This window comes from Sorex araneus, chromosome 5 (assembly GCF_027595985.1).
Source record: "Sorex araneus isolate mSorAra2 chromosome 5, mSorAra2.pri, whole genome shotgun sequence".
Classification (NCBI taxonomy): Eukaryota; Metazoa; Chordata; class Mammalia; order Eulipotyphla; family Soricidae; genus Sorex; species Sorex araneus.
The window spans coordinates 119,622,543-119,648,911 of NC_073306.1; the positions used below are offsets into that span (position 1 = coordinate 119,622,543).

The 26,369-nt window shown below is 50.4% G+C and overlaps 1 protein-coding gene across 1 annotated transcript in view; it reads left to right on the forward strand.

Annotated features, from left to right (window-relative positions):
* CNBD2 (cyclic nucleotide binding domain containing 2) overlaps nt 1–18,863 on the forward strand; it is a 63,745-nt gene extending 44,882 nt beyond the window's left edge. The window contains exons 11-14 of the mRNA XM_055137632.1: nt 1,755–1,929; nt 3,506–3,626; nt 8,240–8,406; nt 18,548–18,863. Of these exons, the coding sequence (XP_054993607.1) occupies nt 1,755–1,929; nt 3,506–3,626; nt 8,240–8,406; nt 18,548–18,863 (779 nt within the window). The remainder of the gene's footprint in view (nt 1–1,754; nt 1,930–3,505; nt 3,627–8,239; nt 8,407–18,547) is intronic.
* The last annotated feature ends 7,506 nt before the right edge of the window (nt 18,864–26,369 follow it).

Consider the following 26,369-nt stretch of genomic DNA (forward strand, 5'->3'; position numbering starts at 1 on the left):
TGTGTGTGTGTGTGTGTGTGTAAATTAGCTTATTGACTAAGACACAAGGTCAAGCTTTCCCAACCGTCCCTCCCCCTTACAGATCCCAACAACAAAAGAACTGATAAGCATTCTTAGGGTGACGTCTCCCCCTCCTCAATTCTCTCCAGAACCCCCTGCTTTACAACACAGGCACATCTGGAGTAGGCAAGGACAGACACTCAGGGAGTCTCTGACCAGCGAAAGAGTGCTGAGTGTGTGTGCTTCCCGTGCCCTTTGTATGACACCAGCTGACATCGAAAAGACAGATTGAGGCTGAGGAGTGTGGGGAACACAGGGTTCCAGAATGAAGAGTATGTGGCAGAGTAAGCAGACTAGACAATGTGGTACCTGGCTATGTTCCACCCCCCCCCCAAACTAGTCTCTCAGCTTCCCTTGCAGGGAGGGGTAACCACTGTCACTCTCCTCTGAGCTCTGACTGAGCCATTCCCGAGCTCTTACGGGGGGCTGCCTCCAGTTGCGGCCCCCACCTACAGAGCAGGACTGTCCTGAAGAGACTGGCCCTGTCTCCACTGCTGCTTCCTGTCTGGCACATTTCAAGCTCGACTGAATTAGGGGAACAGAGATTGCCCTGTGCAGACACACACACACACACACACTTTGTTTTTCTTTTTTTGGTTTGGGGGACACACCCAGCAGTGCTCACTCCTGGCTTTGCACTTAGTGGGTGCTCAGGAGACCATCGGGGGTGCTGGGATCCCCATATGATCAAATCCAGGTTGGCTGCGTGCAAGGTAATTCCCTTCCCTGCTGCACTGTCTCTCAGGGCCCTGTTTTTCTTTAAAGAGCTATGTCAAGTGGTGCTTGAGTGGTTCCCAGGACTCAGGACTCTGGGTTCGCTTCTAGAGGTGGTGGGGGGAGCACATGGTACCAGAGTTGAACTTGGGGGTCCTGCAGGAAAAGTGGGTGCTCCAGCTCTTTGGCCACCTCCTTGTCTCCGTGTGCGTCCCCATCCCAGGCCTGGTTGTGTTGGGGCTGAGCCCTCTCGTGAGCGGGATAGCTGCCCGGACCTGCTGGGCCTGTGCGGGACTCGGGGGATGTGACGGGGCCCAGGCTCGTGAGGCTGGCACATTCCTCCCGGCCTCTGCTATTCGTTTGCTCTTTTGAATCAGATCATATGTTCTGACCATGGGCTTGCCATGACGTTTGTCTGGGTGGAGTAGAGGTAAAAGATGTGGCTCAGGGCCCGAGAGATCACATAGCGGGAAGGGCATTTATCTTGCACACGGCCAACCCAGGTCTGATCCCCGGCATCCCGCATGGTCCCCTGAGCCACCCAGGAGTGGTCCCTGAGCACTGTCGAGTGTGGCAAAAGAAAAAAAAAACAACTAATTTTATTTTTTACTTTCCAGAAACAATACAGGAAGCCACAGTGTTTTCTTTCCTATTTTCTGCTTAGGGGGCAGGGGAGACTCACAAATGGTGCTCAGGGGACCCAGAGACCATTCTTGGTGATTCCCAAATACCCAGCCCATGGTTCAGTACTGCGGAAGCCCAGGGAGACCCCAGCCCCAGGAGTGCTGGGATCAAACTTAGGTCAGCCACACGCGGGGCATGTGCCTTAGCTCCTGGGCTCTCTCCCTAGCCCCTTCCGTTCTCCTTCTGTCCCCTTGGGTCAGACTATTGAGGCAGGTGACCACGAGGGCCTGTGAGCCAACCCTGGTTCTGGGAAGCCCCTTTCCTCTCCCAATCCTCTTCTCTCCTCTCCTCTGCAGAACCTTCTCCGGAGGAAAGATTCAGGCAGTTCCAGATCAGATCCTTCCCCCATCAGGACTACAGCCCCCTGAAACTCCTGCATCTGCAGAACGCCAGGAGGCCCCCGAAGTTCAGTCTCAGTGAAATTAATACCGAGGCGAGCACCCTCCCAAGGACGCTGGGCCCGAAGGTCAAGTAAGCGGCAGCCCTGACAGAGAGGGGCGTGGCTTCTGATGAAAGGAGGTGTGGGCACATAGGGTAGATTGTGAGGGGGACCTGGGCAAGGGGAAGGGCAGGCCCAGGTTATCCCTCATGGTTGGGGTGTGTGGGAGACAGCCAAACTTTGGCTCTAGCATCATATATGCCCCCATATTCGGGGGTCTCCCCTGAGCAATGAGCCAGGAATAGCCCCCGAGCACTGCCAGGTGTGGCCACCTTCCCACCCATATCTGTATCTTTAACAAGTACTTAGGAGATCGTTTCCCGTGTCCAGGACTGCATTATCCAATCTGTTCTCCCCAATAATACTACCAGGCCAGTGCGAATCCTCGCTCCTGGCTTTCTGGAGGGAGAACCAAGGTCCAGAGACACCAAGGTACATACTTGAGGGGCCACAGGTGGGAAGGAAGTGGCAGAGGTGGGATTCGAACCTGAGGAGCCTTTTGGTGCCCATTCTGGGTATCCTATTCCATGGTCTCCCGGAGAGCTAGGAGCTGTGCCCAGCAGGCGGCCTTCACTACAGCCGGGAGCCAGGTTTATTCCCAGATACCCCACATGGTCCGCCAAGTACTGCCAGGAGGGATCTGAGTGCAGAACCAGGAGTAACTCCCGAGCATCAGCGCTGGGTATCATCCCCCAACAACCAAATTAATCTCTTCTCTTTCTATCAGAAAGCAGAGCCCAGCTCCTACCGTATCAAAGTTTATTTGATGTTTTTGGCATTATGGGAGACACAGCCAGTCATGCCAGGGCTACCGGGGCATGCGGTGCTAGGACCCAAATCCAGGGCTTCACGCGTGCGAGATGCCTCTTGGCCAGACCTCCTCAGCCCTCTGTCGTAGAGTCAGCATCCCAGCAGCTCCCGCCTGAACTTTCCTTCCTGGGGCCTGAGGCTGAGATGGGAATAGCCCCCAGGCATCAAGGACTCTGGCTGCTCCTCTCCCCACCCCCACCCTCCAGTGAGCCCGAATTCTTTTTTATTTTGGCCAAGCAAGATAGTTATTTTATTTTATTTATTTATTTTTTCTTTTTGGGTCATACCCGGTGATGCACAGGGGTTAATCCTGGCTTTGCACTCAGGAATTACTCCTTGCGGTGCTCAGGGGACCATATGGGATGCTGGGATTCGAACCTGGGTTGGCCGCGTGCAAGGCAAACGCCCTATCCGCTATGCTATTGCTCTAGCCCCCAAGCAAGATAGTTTTTAATTGAAACTTATGAAGATGTGAGGGGAGGGAAGAGGAGATGTGTGTGTTCAAGAGAGAACACAGACTTTTCCAGAGTGGGACAAGCAAGGAAATGTACAGACAAAGTGAGCGAGATGTGTGTTCAAGGAAGAAGATGGGCTTGAAGAGCCGGCGAGAACTCCAGTTCTTGGCATAGTAACTCTCTTTCCCAGGACCCTAATTCTGAACTCTCACTTTCCAAGCTTCACAAAGGGCATGTCCGTATGCTGATTATTGAGAGGAAACGTTGATTATCCAGGGCCACGTGTGAACTGGCTGTGTTCCAAATGAATGTTTTTAACATACTGTCAAATTTCAAATTTCAGCTCCAGGACTTATCAAACTCTCAACTACCCGATGATTGATACGAAACATGGCAAAATCCCCAAGGAGGCTGCGGTGGGAGCCTACCTCAGCATCCGCACCGTGGAGCAGGGAGAAACCATTGTGAGTGTGCAGCGAGCCTGGTTCCCAGTGCACCGTCACCTGTGGCCAGGAGTGTGCGGTCAGAATAGGAAAGGCCAGAAAAGTCCATTCATAGTTTCTTTGTTTGGGCCACACTCAGTGGTGCTCAGGATGACTGTCAGTGGGGCTCAGGGGACCATAGAGGGTATCAGGGATCAAACCCAGGGTCAACATATGCATGGCAAGTGCCTTACACATTGTGCTATCTCTGGTCCCAAGTCCACTCATATTTGATCATCTTAAGGGATATTTGTAAAACATTTATTTATTTTCATTTTGGGGCCACACCCATTGATGCTCAAGGATTACCCCCAGCTCTGAGCCTCTGAGCTCAGGAATTACCCTGGTGGTGCTTGGTGGGAGTGGGGTGGACCATATGGAATGTTAGGGATTGAACTGGGTCAGTAGCATGCAAGGCAAACACCCTACCCGATGTTCTATTGCTCCGGCCCCATGTAAAACATTTTAGATATGATAATGGAACTGTAGCCATGTTTTGGATGTGGCTTGATTTTTGGCCACTTCTGGAGGTGCTCAGGGGTTATGGGATGTAGGGCATCAAATGTGGGGCTGTTGGGGCTCCTGTAAATGTGTTTTGTACCCCAGGACACTGGGGCCATCTCTCCAGCCCTATGATGGTTTTGAAAGAGTCCTTATATTTTGGAGCTATGTATGAAAGTATTTTACTGATAAAATTAAATGACGTCTGGGACTTGCTTTAAAATAGTCCATGACCAAACAAAGCTGGAGCCTTCTCACTACACTTATTCAGCATTGTGCTGGAGATACTCATTAGAGCACTGGCTGAAGGAGAGGAAAAAAGAGCCAGAGATAGTTCAGGGGTTAAGATGCTTGCTTTGCAAGCTGCTGATCTGAGTTCAATTCCCAGCATCACATATGGCCTCCCCCAAGCGCCACTAAAAGGGTGGTCCCTGACCATAGAGGAAACCCTGGACACTGCCAGGTGTGGCCCAAAAACAGAAAAAATAAAAATTTTAAGAAGTATGTCAAGTTTGGGAAGGAAGAAGTAAAGCTGGGGCTGGAAAGATAATAGCGAAGGCAGGGTGCTTGCCTTGTTCACAGCTAACCTGCGTTCGATCCCCAGCATTCTGTATAGTCCTCTGAGCCCACCAGGATTGATTTCTGAGCACAGAGTCAAGAGTAATCCCTGAGAACTGCTGAGTGTGGCACCCAAACAAACAAAAAAACCCTATCAAACAGAGAAATAAAGTTGTCTTTGATTGCAGGTGACATATTGGTGTGTAGACATCTTCAAATAGTTAGAAGAAAATGACTCCTGAAGTTTACAGTGAATTTTCTAAGTGAAACAATCCAGTATGAAAAGAGCTGTGTAGTGGGTACTGAAGCTGAGTGATGAGTACTGGACCTGGGTGATAGGTACTGGAGCTGTGGAATGGGTACTAGAGCCGGGTGATGAGTACTGGAGCTGTGTACTGAAGCTGGGTGATAGGTAGTGGAGCCGTAGAATGGGTACTGGGGCTGGTTGATGAGTACTGGAGCTGTGTAAAAGGTACTGGAGCTGGGTGATAGGTTCTAGAGCTGTGTAAAAGGTACTGGAGCTGGGTGGCTAATTGAGCAGCATCAGGAGAACATAAGACAAGCTGAGGATGTGCCTCAAGTGACAGACTTATGTCTTGCTTGTGAAAGATCCTGGACTTGGTCCCTTTGCAACATGTTGTCCCCAAACACCACCTGGTCCCTCTCCCCTCTGCACACCACTAGGCGTGACTTGATCTGCCTGGGGAGGGACTGTCTCCCCGTGCCTTGATCGTGCCTCGTAATCCCAGTTGCCATCCACCCCACCCCAGGTGCGGCCCCGCCTGTTCCTGTCTGCTCTCCCTGCTTTTCCGCATGCCCGCACCTCCCAGTGCTCTTCCTCTGTGTGCCAGAGGGAGTGCCCAGCTCCTCGGGGTATCTTCCAGTTGGTGGGTCAAACATGCTTCCTGCAACTTTATTTCTTTGTGGGCCAAACCCAGTGGTGCCATACCCAAGGAGGGCTACCCCCAGTTTGGTATGTGGGGGTCCCTCCTGGTGATGCCTGGGGAACTGTGGGGTGCTGGCATCCAACCCAGGCCTCCTGCGTGCAAGACATGTGCCCAGACTACTGAGCCACCTCTCCTTTCCTCACTGCACTTCCACCACTAGGAACAAAAGAGCCTGTTGGAGGTGTGGCTGCCGGGGATGGATCCCAGGGCCTCACACAGGCCAGCCCCCGCCCCGCCCTAGGCCAGTTCTTTGTAGGGTGCTCTTTGGTCTCATCCAGGCTTTCATGGATGCCAGGTGCCAGGGTGCTGGGATTATCTGCTATATTCGCGTCTTCACGGGATGCCACCTCTGGCCCTCCTGGCGGCGGCTCGCAGCAGTTTGTCTCTGCTTCAGAGCAGGGTTCTCCTGATGGAACGCAGGCAGGAAGCGTCGGAGCCGCTTGGCACCCCGGCAGAGTGTAGGCATGGGAGGTGACCAGGCTGGTGGATGGTGCCAGGAGCTGGTGGCCGTGTGCGGTGGCACAGGAGCAGGCTCTGTGGGTCTGCAGGGCCAGGACAGCACCGGCCCCGAGTCTGGAAAGCCTCGAGAGGCCTGGTCGGGGGCTCGGGCTCGGACTGGCTTGTGTGATGGTCTCTTGGGCCCAGCCCAGTGAAAGCCCCCCACAAAGAGGCACGTACACACGTCGCCTTTGGGCCATCCCATCTGGAGGTGAGCCTTTGGGGGAATTCTGTTCTCCCTGCTTTCACTCCCTGGTTTGCAGTGGGGGGCAGTAATAGTGGTGGCCGAAGCCACCTACCAGCAGGCAGTCAATTTCCTGGCCGTGGGAGCAGAGCTTGGAGCTGGGCCAGCCCCAGACACAGCAGAGGCAGAGCAGGAATCAGCAGGTAGGGGAAAGAGCCTCACAGGGTGGAGGGGGACAGGCAGGTTGAGACCCCAGAGGTGGTCCAGGCGGGGCAGGACCACAGGAAAAGGACAGATGGCCAGGCAGAGGCTCTTGGATTCTGCTTCCCAGTCCTAGCTCTTGGGCTCCATCCTTCAAACCTGTGCCTTCATCAGAAAACCTACTCACCTGCCCATCAGGGGGCCCGCCCACCTGCCCATCAGGGAACACAGCTCACCTGCGTCAGGGGGCCTGCTCACCTGCCCATCAGGGGGCCCGCTCACCTGTCCATCAGAGGGCACACACCTGCCCATCAGGGGACCCGCTCACTTGCCCATCAGAGGGCACACACCTGCCCATCAGGGGGCCCGCTCACCTGCCCATCAGAGGGCCCACTCACCTGCTCATCAGGGAGCGCAGCTCACCTGCCCATCAGGAAGCCTGCTCACCTGACCATTAGGACGCACGTTCACCTGCCCATCAGGGAGCACAGCTCACCTGCCCATCAGGGGGCCCGCTCACCTGCCCAGGGAACACACTCACCTGGCCCAGCTGCTGGCCCTAACGTTCTGGCTTCCCTGAGCATTTACCCCAAAGGTGGTTCCTGAGCCTGTGTCAGGCCCAAACCCTGCACGAGGTGCCAGCGTGAGGCATGCCTACTGACGTTCCTGCCCTCCTTGGACTTTGGCTCTGCTCCGGGGATCAGATGGTAAACAGATAATTGAGCAGACACGCAGGAACTTACAAATTGTTGCTAGGAATGGAATAGCAGATGGAGTGAGGGTGAATGGAAGAGCACTTGGGGGTGTGGGGGGGGTGTTGTCAAGGAAGGCGGCTCCGGGGAACTGATATGGAGACCAGAATGACGGAAAAGATGAGTCCTGGTCCCCCAGGAGAAGCGTGCTCCTGACGAAAGTGACAAGTGAAGACCTGGTGGAGACATCAGGAACCATAGTGCGGGCATAGCAGGGAACAGAAGTGGCTCCAGAGAGAACCAGGCAAGACTGACAGTGCCCAGGCGGTCCGAGAGAAGTTTGATTTTATGCTGGGTACTTTGGGAAGCTATGTGAAGGAGGTCAGCAGAGAAGGGATCTGTCTGGCCGGAGTGGAGCCTGGACCCGAGAGCGGTGAGAGCGCCCGTGTACTCCCAGCCAGCCCTGAATGCACATCTTTGTTCGAATCCTGCAGCCTGGGCAAGTCACTTCACCCTTTGGTTCCTCTCCTTCCCTTTCCTCAAGGTGTATGACTTCAAACATAGAATCCGGGGCTGAGCAGCTACCAGGGGCCCACTTTTATGGGGAACTGGGAAACGCTGAGCAGAGGCTGCAGGCTGGGCAGAGACAGGCCTTTTGAGCAAGCCTGCAGAAGGGGCGGGGATGCAGCTGGGTGTGGTGGCTGGAGAGATGAGGCCAGCTGCATTTTCCCCTTTCTTTCTGTCATGCTGCTAGGGATAGAAAATGGTCTTTCTAGACATACAAAAGAATTGAGATTGGACCGGGGGGACTTGGAATACACTGTCCCTCGAGGAGCCATTGTCCTTGGGTGCCTGGTGGCCAGGCGGCTCCTGGACAGTGCAGAGGACCCGCAGGACTCTCGTCTGTGCCGGGGCACGGAGCTCAGCGGCAGAGGCGGCATCTTTCCTATCTGGTGAAACACGGGCAGGAGCGCGTGGTCTCTGGGCTCTGGCTTCATACGCTTTCTTCTGCAGGGCCTTCACCAGATCCTCCTGCCGGAGAGCCAGCAGGACGTCAGGCCCCTCATCCTCGTGAGCCTGGGAGTTGAGTTGATTCGGATGAGCAGAGATCAGTTTTACAAAATGTTCGACGAGGAGGAGATGAAGAGAAAGCTGTTAAGGTACCAGATCCAGTACCCCAGGTCAGTGCTAATGGGGATGAATTGACCAGGCCAAGCCATTTTTAATCAAAAGGGTACTTTGGGGGCTAGAGAGAGTCTAGTGGAGAAGGCCTCGCATCCAGCCGACTGGCATTCAATCCCATAGGGTCCCTTAGCCCAGCCAGGTGCGATCCCTCAGTACAGAGGCAGGTGTAGCCTAAAACCAAAAGCCAAAATCAAAGAAGAAAAAAAATTCATTTTATTTTTTAATCCATCCCACTTCCCTCGCCTTCATCATTGTTGGTGTTGGTGGTGACCGACAGTCACACAGGAGGCCGTACTCTTCACGCATTTATTTATGTTCCCTCTGTTTGAGGTGCTCACACATTTGGCTGCAGTGTGGCCAGAAACGGCTTGTTGAGCTAGGAGTCACAGAGAGCAGAGCTGCCAGTATTGTGCTGGGCATATGTGCCAACTCTGAGGGCTGAATTTGTGACTGTGTTATAAGGCAGTTATGGGCCACTTCGCTGTTTCTCCACTGGATGGTATTTCACTTTTTTTTTTTTTTTGCTTTTTGGGTCACACCCGGCGATGCACAGGGGTCACTCCTCGCTCTGCACTCAGGAATTACCCCTGGCCGGTGCTCAGGGGACCATATGGGATCCTGGGAATTGAACCCGGGTCGGCTATGTGCAAGGCAAACGCCCTACCCGCTGTGCTATTGCTCCAGCCTTTCACTTGTTATTTTAATGGGAAAAATAAAAATATAATCTTTAATTATGACAAGGGTGAAATGAAGTTGATAATATATAACATATATACATATTATATATTAGCAATATATTAGATAGCAAGATATCAGTCCTTTTGTTATATTTTTAGTATTATGTTTCAAGGTCCATAAATTGTTTTTATCCTCTGAAGCAATGGTCCACTATGACTTTACATAAAATTATGGGGGTTGCTCAAGCACTAAAGTATAGGTCTTGCATGCATGAGGCCCTGGAAGGACCCAGAACCATGACCATCCATGGATATGGCCCTCACAGCAATTTGAAAAATGATACAGGCACATGATGCATTATTATTATTATTATTATTATTTTATTTGGGCTACACCTGGCTTTGCTCAGGGCTTACTCAAGTCTATGCTCAGGGATCAGTCACTCCTAGAGCTACTCAGGGGACCATATGTGGTGCCAGGGATGCCAACCTCAGGTTAGCTGCTTGCCAGGCAAGCACTTAAGCACTGCTGGGTATGGCCCAGCCCCAACCCCCCAAATAACAACAACAAAAAAGAGACTTTCTGCTTCTAGTTATATATTCCATTCATGTTTTTTTCATAATGAGTATGCATTGCTTTTATAATTAGTAACAAAAGATATGCTTTAAAAACTTGTCAGGCTAGTAACATTCCAAGTGGATTTTTTAAATTTCAATTTTTGATAATGTTGATAAATTGCTTTTTATTTATTTTTTGTTTTGTTTTGGGGCCATACCTGAGTGTGCCTTACTCCCAATTCTGGGCTCAGGGTTCACTCTGGGTGGGCTGGGAGACCAACTGGGTGTCATGGACCAGACAGTATTGTAACAAGCTGTGTGATTTGACTATCACCTTCCTTCAACCCCACTGAATCCTTCTCAAAGGCAGAGATGGTTTTTGCCTTTAGTGTCTGTCCATGCTCAGCTCAGTAAAAGTTGAACAAATGAATAAAGCATTGTTTTTTTTGAAATCTGAAAAACACTGAACAAGAAAGCGAGATGGGCTAGAGCGATAGTGCAGGGGTGTTTGTCTTGCACACGGCCAACCTAGGTTCCATCCACGGCATCCCATAAGGTCCCCAAAGCTCTCCAGGAGTGATTCCTGAGCACAGAGCCAGAAGTAACCACTGAGCATCACCAGGTGTGACCAAAAAAATCTAAACATAAATAATAAAAAAATAATAATGCAAAGGACCTGAGGGATAGTGCAAGGGTTAGGGCACTTCCTTTGCATGTGGCTGATCCCAGTTCAATCACCAGAACTTTATGGTCCCTCAAGCATGGCCAGGAGTGAACCTTGGGGCTGGAGTGATAATACAGCAGGTAGGGCATTTGCCTTGCATGCAGCTGACCTAGATTTGACCCCAGGCTTCCCGTATGGTACCCTGAGCACCGCCATGAGTAATTCCTGAGCACGGAATCAGGAGTAAGCCCTGAGTATTGCTGAGTATGATACAAAAAAGCAAAGAAAGGGAGTGAACCTCAAGTACTATTGTGTGACCCAAATTCACACCCACTAAAATAAATAAAAGGGTGAAAACCAGAACCATTTATATTCTCCTGACAATCCCGAGTACTCTTTCATGCCTTGTCTTTTAGTTTAGCAATGCAGCACTGTCCTCCTGTTGTTTATTGATTTGCTCGAGTGGGCACCAGTAACATCTCCATTGTGAGACTTGTTATGTCTCTATTGTGAGATTTGTTACTATTTTTGGCATATCGAATACCCACTGTGCTATTGCTCCAGCCCTTTTAGTTTAGTTTTTGAAAATTTTTAACTGCATGAATATGTGTCAGATATGCATTATCATTCAGGCACACAAAGTTTCACAATGAGGTTGGTGCTAATTATAGAATATTGCATCCTCCCTGCCTTTTCTTTACTCTGATGCTGTTGTAATCAGACACAGTCTTTCTGGCAGAGAGGGAAGCGATTCCAGTAGCGATGTGCTGGGATGAGATCTTGGCTGTCCAAAGTATGAAATGCAGCTGCAGAAGACTCACAGGGTGGTCTCTGGTGGTCATGGGTTGGCATTTTAGTTTTGGCAGTTATGGATTCTAATGTAAACTAGGAAATGATATTACTAGCTTACTAAACCCAGGATTTAGCAAATGCTATTACTTACAAGGGCCACAGTAAAGTTAGTGAAAGAACTAGTACTGTAGCACTGTCATCCCATTGTTCATCAATTTGCTCGAGCGGGCACCAGTAACGTCTCCATTGTGAGACTTGTTACTGTTTTTGGCATATTGAATACGCCATGGGTAGCTTGCCAGGCTCTGCTGTGTGGGTGGGATACTCTCGGTAGCTTGCTGGGCTCTCTGAGAGGGGCAGAGGAATCGAATCTGGGTGGGCCACGTGCAAGGCAAATGCCTGACCCGCTGTGCTATTGCTCCAGACCAAAAGAATTAAAGCTTAAGAAAAAATCATCATTGACTGAAGTGATTGTACAGCAGGGAGAGCACTTGCCTTGCACATGGCCGACCTGGGTTTGATTCCCAGCACTACGTATGGTCCCCCCGAGCACCTCCAAGAGTGATTCCTGAGTGCAGAGCCAGGAGTAACCCCTGAGCATCACCAGGTGTGGCCAAAACCAAAAGCTAAAAAAGAAAATCACCAGAGGGGCTTGAACAATAGTACCGTAGGCAGGTGCTTGCCTTGCATTTTACCAACCTGAGTTTGATCCCTGGGATCCCACATGGTCCCCTGAGCCCCGCTAGAAGTGAGCTCAGAGCTGGGAGTAAACCCTGATCACTGCAGGTTGTGCCCCCCAAAAAAAATTCCCAAACAGACAAAACAGAGAGAGAGAGAGAGAGAGAGAGAGAGAGAGAGAGAGATTAAAAATCAGTAAATTAAAGAAGAGCTGTGATGTATATGCAATTTCAGTTGGAGTAGTTTTGACTTCTTTTAATTGCTTTTGGGGCTGCACCCAGAAGTACTTGGAGGATGCTCCTGGCAGTGCTCTGGAGAGGATGTGGTGTTGGGAATCAAACTGGGTCTCACGCAAATAAGCCTGCACCCAGCTCTGACTTATCTGGAGCATTTTTGTAAGAAAGAAAACACAAACCAAGTTGGGGAAACACTTGGTGATTCCTTCTTGTTCCAAGAAGACCTGGTGCTAGATCCTTGAGTATAAGCAAGACAGAAAATGGCTCAGCTTCTCCCAGGACATGGGACAAGGGGATCCATCAGCGTTTGCTGAGTTGGAATTCAGGAGCAGTCTGCATAGACTTGCAGAGGCAGATGTGCAGCTCTTGGCCTCTGCACTGTGCAGTCAGCACTTAGTTGCAATCATCTGTACTGCTGACAGATGGATTCTGTCTGCCTCGTTAATGGAGGAACTCATGGTGTTCGAGACTGCTAAAGTAGGCAGAAAGCACATCTAATTTTTTTAATTTAATTTTTATAATAGTTCACAGTATTTGATTACATTTAATGTTCGAACACCAACCCCACCACCATTACACCTTCCCACCACCATATTTTGGATATTTCTTTTTTTTTTTTGGTTTTTGGGTCACACCCGGAGATGCACAGGGGTCACTCCTGGCTCATGCACTCAGGAATTACTCCTGGTGATGCTCGGGGGACCATATGGGATGCTGGGATTCGAACCCGGGTTGGCCGCGTGCAAGGTAAACGCCCTCCCTGCTGTGCTATTGCTCCAGCCCCCATATTTTGGATATTTCTAACCCAAACCCCGATCCCTGCCCCAAAGCAGAACCTAAATAATTTATTTTGTATTGTTTGTTATGAGTAAGTCGCTGAAAGTGCTTCAAAAAAACTTTCCTTAGAGGAGAGTGTGTGAAGATCATTGTATTTCACCCAGGGGCCATTAAGCCCTTCTATAAAGAGATTACTAATATGTTGTTAAGGGTTGAGCATTATGTGCTTATATATAATATATGTATATATATGTAAAAATATATTTCCCTCTAAGAATGGTTGCCTTCTACTTCAAACCCCATCAAATGTGCTATGCTACTCTTGGAGTATGAGTGACGTTCAGCAGATTCACTCATGGGTGAGGCTCGGCTGAGCGTGTGGAAAGTAGCTGTGAGCATGGTGGCGGTGGAGTTCTGGAGGTTTTCAGCAGCCAGGGCTGTGTCCTTGGGGTAGGGAGGGGCCTCATCCCCCCACCCCAGGGTGCTCTGAATGTAACAGCCTGGTGTGGGGTCCAGTGGCATGGTTATGGGATGTCGTTTTATGCTCTCTTTTCTCCATGTGTTAATTGAAGGCCAGGAAACAGGATATGACCAAGAGATCTGTCCTGTAAATGGCAGAGACAGATGACGTGGTGCCAGTGCCCCTAGAAAACCTGCAGAGATTAAAAATCAGTAAATTAAAGATGGGGGAACTCACAGGAAAGAAGGGAAACCCTCAAGGGCCCAGGTGAAGCCTGAAGTGGCAGGTGCAGTGTGTTCCTTGGGACTGAACTGCCCATGGCAGTAAGGGGTGGGGCTTCTGGGCATCCTGGGTTAAGGCGTATAGGCCAAAAGGATGGATGGAACCTTCATCTGCCTCAGTTCAACTGAGGCAGGGGATTGGAATGAAAACCCCTGCATGAAATTGAGGCTTTTACAAAATACCTCTAAAGGAAAAAGCAGACCAGGAGTTGAGTCCACCTGCATCAGGATGGGGGATAGAGAATCTTGTCTTTCTCTTTTTGGGGGACCGTGGGCCAGCAGTGCTCAGGAACCATTCCTGGGGGTGTTCAGGCAACCATGTGGTACTCCATAAATGAAACCTGAGCCTCGGGGTTGGAGCGATAACACAGCGGGTAGGGCATTTGCCTTGCACACAGCCGACCCGGGTTCGATTCCCAGCATCCCATATGGTTCCCTGAGCACCGCCAGGAGTAATTCCTGAGTGCAGAGCCAGGAGTAACCCCTGTGCATCGCCAGGTATGACCCAAAAAGAAAAAAAAAACCCCTGAGCCTCCCACTTGCAAAGCATGAGCACTAGGCACTTGAACCATCTCCCTGGCTCCCAAGAAATGTTTGAGGATTAAATGAGTTAAGAAATAGAATGTGGCGCTGGAGAAGTAGCACAGCAGGGTAGGGTGCTTGCCTTGCATGCAGCTGACCAGGGTTCAATCTCCAGCATCCCATTATGGTTGCTGCAGCCCCACCAGGTGTGATTCCTGGACACAGAGCCAGGAGTAAGTCCTGAGCATTGCCGGGGATGGCCCAAAAACTAAAAATAGAAAGTTCTTGGCACATGGAAAATACTAAGTCAGCATTAGCAATTACTGCTATGAGTTATTCAACTTGGAATTTGTAGTCAAAGAACTTGGTTACTGAGACTATCCCGGGGTGTTCCAGCTCCACAAGAGACTTGCTGAATTTTGTGGCATATTCAACCACAAAATTCAATGGCAGAAGCAGATAATGTCTGTCATCTCTCCCCACAGCCCCTGGGTGGGGCACGCCTCCCACCTGGCGCTACTGAATTGGGAAGAGGTGTCCCTAATCGTGTCTCAGGAAGAGCCTGGTTCAAGCAGACTCACACGCCACAGACACCCAAGGATTGCTGCTCGCACCCGTTCTGACCCCGGGTGTTTTATTAAGTTGATCTCTGCATCTGGTCGGTAAAAGTCTAGCCAGAGGAATGTGCTTACTGGTTAATAACTTACCATCTTGGGTGCGGGGGCAGGCCCTTCCCTGGTGGAATCTCAGATCATTCGTCCAGTTCTGCCTCCTCCCACACCCCCCAGGAGCCACTGCAGGGCTAGGCCACTAAGGCCAGTCCAAACAGACTGTTCTCACATTCCATGTAAGTGGAGTAAAGCAATACATGATCTTCGGTGATTGACCTCTTCCTATGATGTTTTCAGGGTTCACCTGTGTTGTAGTTGTGTGAGGGTTTACTCCTGACTCTGCACTCAGGGATAACTCCTGGCACTGCTTGGGGGGCCCTGTGAGGTGCAAGGAATAGGACCTAGATTGGCTGCATGTAAAGCAAGTGCCCTACCCACTACTATTACTCTGGCCTCCCACCCCACTGTTTTTTTCTGGTGTCAGGAATTGAACCCAGGGCCTCACCTCTGTAAGACAAGTACTACATCTCTGAGCCACCTCCTCAGGCCCTTCCTTCTTTTATTACTAATAATAGTTTATTCTACATACATGTGACACTTGGTCCACTGTTTCCACTTTCTTTCTTTTTTTTTTTTTTTGGGTCACACCTGGCGATGCACAGGGGTTACTCCTGGCTCTGCACTCAGGAATTACTCCTGGCGGTGCTCAGGGGACCATATGGGATGCTGGGATTTGAACCCAGGTCGGCCGCGTGCAAGGCAAACGCCCTACCTGCTGTGCTATCGCTCCAGCCCCCCACTGTTTCCACTTTGAGGCTATTATGAGTAGTGTTATGATGAACTTTCTTATACAATAAGTCCTCACTTAGCAGCTTGATAGGTTCTTAGAAAAAAGCTACTTTTTATTATTTTTCTTTTTTGGGTCACACCTGGCATTTCTCAGGGGTTTCTCCTGACTGCACTCAGGAATCACTCCTGGCGGACCATATGGGATGCTGGGAATCGAACCCAGGTCGGCTGTGTGCAAGGCAAATGCCCTACCCGCTGTGCTATCACTCCAGCCCCAAGACTACTTTTTAAAAGGTCTAAAACTGATTTTTTTTTCTATAGGCTAAGTGATATAAACAAAAATTAGGTACCTTGGGCCTGAACGATACTATAGCAGGTAGGGCATTTGCCTTGCATGTGGCCGACCCGGGTTCAATCCCCAGCATCTCATGTGGTCTTCTGAGCACCACCAGGAGTAATTCCTAAGTGGAGAGCCAGGAGTGACTCCTGAGCATCACTGGGTGTGACCCAAAAAGCAAAATTTTTAAAAAAATTAAGTTCCTAAATCATTAAAAAATCACCAGACTTCTAAATAAAGGTCCAAGGCAGGGGAGATGGCTCAGAGGCCTGGCACAAGCTCCACATGCAGGAGGCCCTGTCTATCCCTGGCACCCCGTGGTCCCTGAGCACCAGACTGCCCGGTGTGATCCCCAAATAAAAAATAAAGACTGTAAGCCCTTCTTTTTCTGTTTGTTTTGGTTTTAGGGCCGCACCCAGTGGTGCTCAGGGCCTGCTCCTAGCTCTGTGCTCAGGGATCACTCCTGGCAGTCTTGGGGACCATACAGGGTGCCGGGTACTGAACCCGGGCCAGCCACATACAAGGCAAGTGCCCTCCCTGCTGCATTATCATTCCAGCTCCAAGACCAGAAACACTTCTAATACTAAACAATAATTCACTCCATTCACTTGTAGCCTACTTATTCTAGTTCCAGGCTGGGGGTGGCTAGAGCCTATTTTAGAAGTTTAGGGCCCCAGGAGGGAACCAGCCCTAATAGGAAGCCCTTCTAGCCCAGTTCTTACACTTCTCCCAGACTCGGGCCGCTTTGGGTGGAAACCAGACACCCAAAGAAGAACTCTATGGATGAGGGGAGAACATCCCACCAGCACACAGACCCACCAGGAATTTATTTTCTTTTTTTAAAAAATGGAGGTCATTCCTGGTGCTTAGAGGACTATGCAGTTCTGCCTCTGAAGTCATCTCCCTAACCTAGGAGTTGGTATTTTGTTTTGTTTTGGGGTCATACTCAGCAGTGCTTAGGGATCACGCTTGGCAGTGCTTAGTGAACCAGATGCAGTGCCCGGGATCAAACTCCGGTCAGCCACATGCAAGGCAAGAACCTTATGGCCCTCGTGTGTGTGTGTGTGTGTGTGTGTGTGTGTGTGTGTGTGTGTGTGTTGCAGCCCTCTGTGTCTGGAGCTTACTCCTGGCTCTGTGCTCAGGGTCACTTCTGGCACCTGGTCAGCTGTGTGCAAGGCACATGCCCTACCCGCCCCCCATTATTGCTTCATTATTCCCATGATTTTTTTTTTTAATAACAAAGTGTTGTTGAATGAAATGATACTTAAGGATCTGCTCTGCAAGTGTCTGGACTCAGGTTCTCACTTCTCTAAATGGAGTTGCTGGTCATGGTTCTCTGTTTAATCTTTGGAGGAAGGAGCAGCCGCCCTGTTTCCAAAGTGGCTCAGTTCACCTTGACCTTCCCTCCAGCCCTGTCCTGGTGCCATCCTGCCAGTATCTCCGTTCCCTTGGCCAGACATCTAAGTCACAGCCATTCTAACTGACGCTGTAAGTGACATCACTACAGCTTTGATTTGCATTTCCTATTAGTCATATATTATATTAGTCACTTAGGCTTCTCAGATGCCAGATTACAAGAAATAAAAAGAAAAGAGTGAAGTTGATGTTAATGGCTCAGAGGTTAAGTACCTGTCTGAACCCCTAGCTATACACATGTACATGTATATGTATACATGTATATAGATAGTTATTCTTTTTTTCTTAAAGATAATTCTTTTAATTTAATTTTTTTTTTTTTGCTTTTCATGTCACACCCAGCAAGACTCAGGGGTTACTTCTGGCTCTGCACTTAGGAATTGCTTCTGGCAGTGCCCAGGGGACCATATGGGATGCTGGGAATTGAACACAAGTGAGCCAGATGCAAGATCCCTACTGTACTATGGCTCCAGACCCTTAAAGACAATTCTTGGGGCTGGGAGATAACTACAGAAAGGGAGAAAACTACTTAAACATGTTTTGCATGAAGGGTCTCTGGGTTTGATCCCCTGCACTGCATGGTCCTCTGAATGCTGCCCAGAACGGTAGCACTTGAGCATCCCAAACGTAGGCCCTAAACCAAAAATATACGTATGTGTGTTTTTTGTTTGTTTGTTTTGTTTGTTTTGGGGACACATCCAGCTGTGCTGAGGCTTCCTCTAGCTGTACTAAGGGGTCACTCCTGGCGGGCTGGGACACCAAGGTTGTTGTCTGGGTTGAACTTGGGTTGGCTGTATGTCAGGCTAGTGACCTGCTTCCTTTCAACACATTGGCATTATATTTGTTGAATGAGATATTCTACTGTCTCTTTGGTTGGTTGGTTGGTTTTTGGGTTACACTTGGCAATGCTCAAGGGTTACTCCTGGCTCTGCACTCAGGAATCACTCCTGGCCATGCTCAGGGGACCATCTGGGATATTGGAGATAGAACCTCGGTCAGCCACGTGCAAGGCAAGTGCCCTGCCCACTGTACTATCTCTCCAGCCCCTCTTTTTTTTTAAAGTCTTTGAAAAATGGCATGTCCAGATTTGACACTCACACCCATCTCTGAGTGATACTGTCCAAGCTCAGTGACCCATTTGGTTTCTGACCACACATATAAGGGACCCGGGTTTAGGAGAAGAGAGCTGTGGCATGACGGGGCAGAGAGGAGTCTGGGAAGGGCCTGGCCAGGGGAGGGGGACAGAGCACTCGTTTAGGGTTTGAAAATAGTGGCAAGAATAGGAAGGGGCCAAGGGGGAGCTGACACAGAAACCCTGAACTTTGTACCTTTCCTTCAGCGATGATGAGATTTGCCAGAAGTTCCTCATGGAGAACAGCTGGAATGTCTTCCGGAAGGACCTGATACGTCTGCTGGTGTCCTCTCCTAAGTGTCGGTCATTTACCCCAAAAGCCCCTGAGAAGAAAGGGATCTTCAACCCCAGGTCCGTGTTCTTGGATTTGGGTAGCTTGAACAAGACAGACCATCCATACCCCATTTTTATGGCACCCCAGAAATTCCTCCCCCCATTGAGAATTGTCCAAGCCATCACGGGACCCCGGTACAAGATCCAGGACGTGCTGCCTCAGTATAAGAATGCGGGCGTCCTTATTTAGAAGCAATAAAGAATGTTGTGTTGATGACTCTGTCTCCCGACTCGCCACGGTGGGTGGCCGGAAGCTGAGCCCCGGGCTGGTGGCACTTAGGAGCCGCCCCTAGGTCTGTCCCCCGCTTGGCACTTGTGGGCTGAATGAACAGGCAGGTTCACTGCTGGGGATGGTCTGGGGGGTCTGATCTGACCTGGGAGGAGGCACGGGGGGGGGGGCTTGGGGGGACTCAGACCCAGGTGGGCAAGACACACTTGCAAACTCCAGTGTCTTCTGAGGTCAGTGGGTCATCACAGGGACAGTAGCACGGGGCTGGCGGGATCTCGGGGAGACACTGGGATGGCAGGGACAGCGCCAAGCCCCCAGCCCAATGGAGCAGCTGTTCCTTCACCCTAGTTAGCTGGTTCCATGCCAAGAAATATTGCAGGTGCCAAACAGGCTTCTTCAAGAGAACCAAGAAATCCAGTATTTCAGATGATTCCTACTGGTTTTCGCATGTGAACAACTAATTCCAATTGTTTTTGAAATCTAGTGTGAAGCAAACAAAACCCATCCGTGGGCTTGTGTTGGGCCTACAGGCTGCGAGTCTGCCAGTGCTCGTCAGGCACCTCTGTCAGACTCAGAGGGCGGTGCCAGGGACCACAGTGAGGCATCGGGGAGAAGTGCAAGGAGCCAGGGAAGCAGATGACAGCCTGACAGGGGAGGCATCCTGGGTCAAGGATGAATCACAGTCTGAAGTAGGAGGCGATGGCTATGACTTAAATCGTGTGTGTGTGTGTGTGTGTGTGTGTGTGTGTGTAGGGGGGGTGCTCCTGAATTTTGGGTACCTTGTCTGTCATGCTGTGCCCAGACTCCTGTTCTTGGCTCCAGTCAGCCTGAGACTCTGCACGGAGTCATCTTTCTTCTCTGGGAAACCCTGTGGTTTCTCTCCGACAGAGAAGGGGCGAGTGACTGATGCCTCAGTGAGCTGGGCACACACTTTGCCTGTAGGAGCCCAGGGTGCCGTCCCTGGCACCACCAGGAGTGACTCCTGGTGAATCCTGAGGAACCTAGGATGCAACGCAAAGCAAAAACATTTTTAAATGAAGCGAAGCAAAGCATGTACTCTGCTCTTTGGTGCTCTCCCCGGCCCAGCACTGTAGTTGTTTTGCCGTTATTGAATCTAACTTTATTTTGTTAGTTTGATTAGGGGCGTGGGGAGGTTGGGCCATACCTGGTGGTGCTCAAGGATCCCTTCTGGAGGTCTGATCAGGGGGCCATACGTGATGCTAAGGATTGAACTGGGGTCAGCAGTGTGTGTTTGTGTGTGTGTGTGTGTGAGAGAGAGAGAGAGAGACAAGGGCTAATCCCTACTCTATCTCTCAGGATGCTAAGGATTGAACTGGGGTCAGCAGTGTGTGTGTGTGTGTGTGTGTGTGTGAGAGAGAGAGAGAGAGAGAGAGAGAGAGAGAGAGAGAGAGAGAGAGAGAGAGAGAGAGAGAGAGAAGGGCAATCCCTACTCTATGTCTCAGGCCCCTGATCTTTGAATTTAAAAGGAAACTGTTTCCATGGGACTGGAGCGATAGCACAGCGGGGAGGGCGTTTGCCTTGCACACAGCCAACCTAGGTTTGATTCCTCCGCCCCTCTCAGAGAGCCCGGCAAGCTACCGAGAGTATCCCACCCACATGGCAGAGCCTGGCAAGCTACCTGTGGCGTATTTGATATGCCAAAACAGTAACAACAAGTCTCACAATGGAGACGTTACTGGTGCCCGCTCGAGCAAATCAATGAGCAACGGGATGACAATGACAGTGACTGTTTCCATGTTCCATAAGGAGGAGTAGCTCCACCTCAGGAAAGGTTTGAGGACAGCACCTTAACCAGCCTAGAGGGTCAGATTTGACATGTCTGGGGGAGGGAAAGAGGGGAAGGCAACTGTGACCTGCCGGGCATGTGCTGACTGTGGCTCAGGACCTGTGTGTGCTGACGGTGTGGCTGCGGGCTGGGCACCCATCGTATTCCCTCACTCAGAGTGAATTTATGAAGTCTGGACTCCACAGCACGTCCCCCACATGACTCAAAGCTCTCCTCCTGCTGTCCCTTTTCATTCTCGTGGCCACGAGTCGGCCAGCTCCGGAAGGGCCAGAGACAAATGTGATGAGTGTTTTGGCTTGTGTGGGGCATAGGGTCTTTGTTGCAACAACTCAGCTGTGTGTGGGAAATAGCAGCAGACAGGTGCGGCTCCGCGCCAGTGAAACTTGACTTTGCAACAGGTGTTGGGCCGATGGGCTCATGGCCAGAGCGTACAGGCGGCTGCTCCCAGCCCGGGGAGCCTGGGAAGCTTCCCTGGTCTTGAACTGTCCTGGGAAGGGAGGTTACTTGTGGATGAGCATTTCCTCTGTGGGTGCCATCTTGCTGGGCATTGTGCCCTGAGGCTGGGTGACCTTAGGATCCCATTCCAGCTCTGCCGCTGAGTGGTTGTTGAGTATTAAAAGAGATGGTGCGGGGCCTGGAGTGATAGTCTAGCAGGTAGGGCGCTTGCCTTGCCGATGGTGACCCAAGTTTGATGCTGGCACCACGTATTGTCCCCCAGCCCCCACCCAGAGTGATCCCTGAGTCAGGACCAGGAGTGTGCATAGCCAGGTGTGGCCAAATCCCCCCAAAATAAATAAACTGATCATTGATTTGTTTTGTTTCTGAACCACATCCAGCGATGCTCAGGGGTTCCTTCTGGCTCTGCACTCAGGAATTACTCCTGGCGCTGCTCAGGGAACCATATGGGATGCTGGGAATCGAACCCGGGTCAGCCGCGTGCAAGGCACCCTGCCCACTATACTATCGCTCCAGACAGTTGGGGCCACACCTTGCAGTGCTCTGGAGCTACTCTTGGCTTTTTGCTCCGGGTCGCTTCTCCATGGGACCATGCCTTACTATGACTCCAGCCCCTGATTTTTTAAAATTATCCATGGGCTTCCTGATAGCCAAGGTGAGAAGGGAAAGATGCTTTTTCACTAAAAATGGACAAGAGGAGGGAGAAAAATATAAATGTTTGTATTAAGGATTAATCAGGATGACTCTAAAACCTGAATTTGTGCTTCTGGTAGCCACGGCAAATTAGAAAAGCTGCCTCTCGTGGTCTGAAAGGAGAGGGGTCTGTTCTGTTCCGGGGAGAGCCATGGATTTTCTTCCCCACCCAGGTTGGGGAGCTGTGTCCCCATGCTCTCATTCAACTGCTGCTCCCTTTTTGGTGGGTCTGTGTCTAGCCTACCCGAGACTTCAGGATCTCAGGCCCTTTCAGGCTCCACACACGTGTCCAGACTGGGGGCTGCAGGGAAGGTGTCCCCCAAGTATGTCCCTAATTAATGACTTACCATCTGAAGAGTCAGTGGACTCGTGGCTTCCAGCCCTCCTCACAGTGATCATATGTGACCCTGACAGACTCCAAGATGATGCTTTCCTCTGAGGAGAGCACGTTTTATCTTGAAATACATTGTCAGCAAGTCTCTCTACAAACTCATGGTGGCCTTTTTAAAATTTGTTTTTAAATTATTATTATTATTATTATGGGTCTCATTCACCTGACCCTGAAAGAGCCTCCAATGTGGCACTGTTGGGAAGAACGAGTAAAGAGATGCTTCTAAAATCTCAGGGCTAGGATGTTACTGAGACCGCTCGAGAAAATCGGCAATCAATGGGATGATGATGATGATTATGATGATGATGATGATGATGATGATATATATATTTTTTTGCCTTTTGGATCACACCCAGTGATGCACAGGGGTTACTCCTGGCTCTGCACTTTGGAATTACTCCTGGCGGTGCTTAGGGGACTATATGGGATGCTGGGAATCAAACCCTGGTAGGCTGTGTGCAAGGCAAATGCCCTACCTGCTGTGCTACCGCTCCAGCCCCGCTCACCGTGCTCTTTATACACCCTTCTCTTGCACTACAGAAGTGGCAGTGATAATCCACTCTTGGCCTTCCTAGAAGCCAACTCCCATGAAGGCCTGACTGTCCCCTTCCTGATTCTGCTGCCAGCCCAGAGTAGGAGAAGCGGGGCTGTGAGCTGGAGTTTTGGATCCAGGTGGCTCTGCCCCAAACCAGCTGTGGGACAATAGGCAAATGACTTCCTGTCGCCTCGGTTTCTGCATCTGAAATATGGAAATAATAAAAACAACTGATGGTCATGAAGATTCACTTACATGGTCTGGGTGAAACACCAGAGTTGGAGTTTGACTTGCAGAAAGCAGCCGCGGCTTAACTCCACCACCTTGTCTGAGGGAAGACCAGAGGCCCCGAAGACATAGTAGGTATGAGAGGGCCAGCCCAACTCTAAAGATGAAGCTAAAGAGTCCTGTGTAGGGGCATTTCTCTTCCACAGAGTAAAGCCACTGGGCATTTGCACGTCAGACACTCCCCAGTTAGTCCTTCTGGGCTGGCAGCTTGCTGGGTTCTGCATCAGCCTTATCAGCTGCTGATTACAGCTCACAGGGTTCAGCCATCGCTTTGAGAGCCCTGGGGCCTGCTGACTGCCTGCTGCCCTCGCCTCTGACTACCTTGGCCCAGAGCTGGTCACCTGTTCCTCAGTCTCCAGGTCTCACCATTAGACAGTGGGTTGGAATTCTGGCCATTAGATAGGCATGTTGGAGCTGGTTGAACTAAATTGAAATTTTAGGCGAATCCACCCAGCAGATAATGCTGTGGGTCCAGGTTTGGAAATACAGTACCAAAGCAAACACGGTCCCAGGTAGCAAGAGCTTACATTCTTGATCAGTGGTATAAGGCACACAAGAGCATGCGTGCACATATGCGTGCACACACACGTGCGAGCACAATGCACAGGAGATGCTGAGGAGCTTGAGGGATGAAGGAGGTAGAGGTAACTGCAAAGGGTCATCAGGAAAGGCTTCTCAGAGGATTCGACATTAGGGAGTTAGGGAAGAAGGAAAGAGCCATTCATATACAGAGTGGGGTGGGGCAAGATTCAGGGCAGACAGCGTATGGGCAGCCGGTGTGGCTAGAATGGAGAGAAAGAGAAAAACAGACAGATGAGGGGAAAGGCCTGGAGCCCAGCTCATGAGTGTATGAAGGGAACCTTTGGAAGGTTCTTAACAGAGGAAAAGTAGGATCTCTCTATAGACTTGGGAGGTGAGCATGAAAGTGGGGTGTGTGTGTGTGTGTGTGTGTGTGTGTGTGTGTGTGTGTGTGTGTGTGTGTGTAGGGGGCTTGGGCAGTGGAATAATCCAAGTAAGTAAGAGATTGCAGTGGCTGTGATGGAGGGAGGGTGAGGGGCCGGCCCTGGACACGCTTGGGTGGTAAACTGAGAGAGGAGTGGAGAATGCTGCTAGGGCAGGGGAGTGGGAGAAGCACCGTCAAGGGAAATAGCAGGAGTGTGGGCTCATTTTATTTAAATTTTCATTTTGTGGGGCACTCCAGGCAATGTGCGGGAGGTGCTATTACTGGCTCTGTGCTAGGAGGTTGCTCCTGGCAGTGCCCAGGGATCTTGTGGTACCAGGGATCAAACCCAGGCCTCATGCATGTATTTCATGGCTCAGCAGAATGAGTGAAGGCTCCCCCACTCCAAGGGGGTTCTAGAAACAGTCCAGTGAACAAAGGGTTTAAATGGTATGGGGAACTGTGAGATCTGTTCCTGGCACTCTTTTATGGGAGCAGGGGGACAGTTTGGGTCACATCCAAGTGTGCTCAGGGCTTACTCCTGGCTCTGCACTCAGGGATCACTCTTGGTGGGCTTGAGGGACCATACGGGGTATCAGAGATAGAACCTGGGTTGGCTACATGCAAGACAAGTGTCCTACCCACGGTGTTGTCACTCCAGCCCTGTTCCTGGCACTCTTTCCGCTATTATCCCCATTTTTAGCAGGAGATGATTGAAGCTGAGGATTAAGTAACTCCCCCACTTTCCCACTGCTGATTTGGGAGAAAAGCCAGGACTTACCCCGCGTCTGTTTGGCTCCAGATCTGCCTTTTTTACACATCCTCAGCCTCCCCTTGCTCTGTCACTGGAGTTACACGCTGACGCTGTCAGACAGTTCTTCTTCATTCTTAGGAGCCAACTCTGTCCCCTGCTTGAGGCTAGCGGCCAAAGCAGGGGAGGGGCCTGCGTTGGCCGCTGAGACGGGTGACAGCCCATAAGCTGCTCATCTCTTCGAGCATTACTGCAAGAGCCAGGACACTTATTTTATTTTTTAAAAAAAATTTTAACGAAACACCATGAGATAGAATTACAAATGTACACACTTTCATTATTACATTTCAGTCATATGATCCAGGACACTTTAATCCCCTTAGACCTCCTCACCATAAGATCACTCCACACTGCACAGATATCAGGCCATCCCTAAAACATGCTCTAAAACTGTAGGCATGGCCAGGGAGATAGTGGGAAAGGCACTGGTCTTGCACGCAACTGACCCAGTTTAATCCCTGGCCCTGACCAGGAGTCATCCCTGAGCTCAGAACCAGGAGTACACCCTGAGCACAGGGTTCCTTCTGTCTTCTCCATCCATGCTGAGGGATAACCCCTAATGGCGCTCAGGGACCATGTATGGTGCGAGGAATCAAACCAAGATTAGTCCCATGTAAGACAAGTGCCTTAACCCCTGTACTCTCCAACTCAGGTTTTCTTTTCAAGACTGAATTATATTCCAGTGCATATATGTGTAACAGCTTATTTATCCATTTATCCACTGAGGAACATTTGGTGCCCAGCCATGGTAACAAAATAACTTCCAATGGGGAGAGTCATTGGACTCTGAAGAGAGAAGACAGGACACTGTAGCAGAGAATCACTGAGGGGTCTCAGCATGAGAAGGAAACAGGGCGTTGGTCCTAGGAGTCGCACAACTCCTCATTTTCTCCTGGACTTGCCAATCCTCACCAAAAAAAAAATATCTTAATTTAATGCCTGAATAGCAACAGATTTTGGTAAGAGCATTGACACTAAAACCCAGGGAAGCGCGTCAAGAGCTCCTTTGTTGTACTGAGATGAATGACTCTGATTTCATGAGTATGAGTGTTTTGTTGATTACAATCTGGAATATGGTCACCAGTGGTTACAGGCTTATGATAGCTTTGCATGCTAAGCAAATGACTCTCTCCTGCATATCTGGGCTGCTTCCACCTCTTGGCTCTTGTGAATAGTGCTGCAGTGAACAAGGGCATGGAAATATCTCATGGAGACCTTGCTTTTGTTAAAAAAAATTTTTTTTTTTGCATCAATATGCAGAAGTGGAGCATACTGTAGTTCTCGTCTGATTTTTTTTTTGGGGGGGGGGCTGGGGCAGGTGAGGGAGGAGTGGTCACATCTGGCAGTACTCAGGACTTGCTCCTGGCTCTGTGTTCAGGAATCACTCCTGGCAGGGCTCACGGGACCGTATGGGATGCCGGGGATTGAACTCAGGTTTGCCTCATGCAAGCCAAGCGCCCTCCCCGCTGCACTATCTCTCCAGCCCCTCTCATTTGATTTGAGAACTGTCAACTCTGTTCTCCATCACAGTGGTCCTATTTCAGAT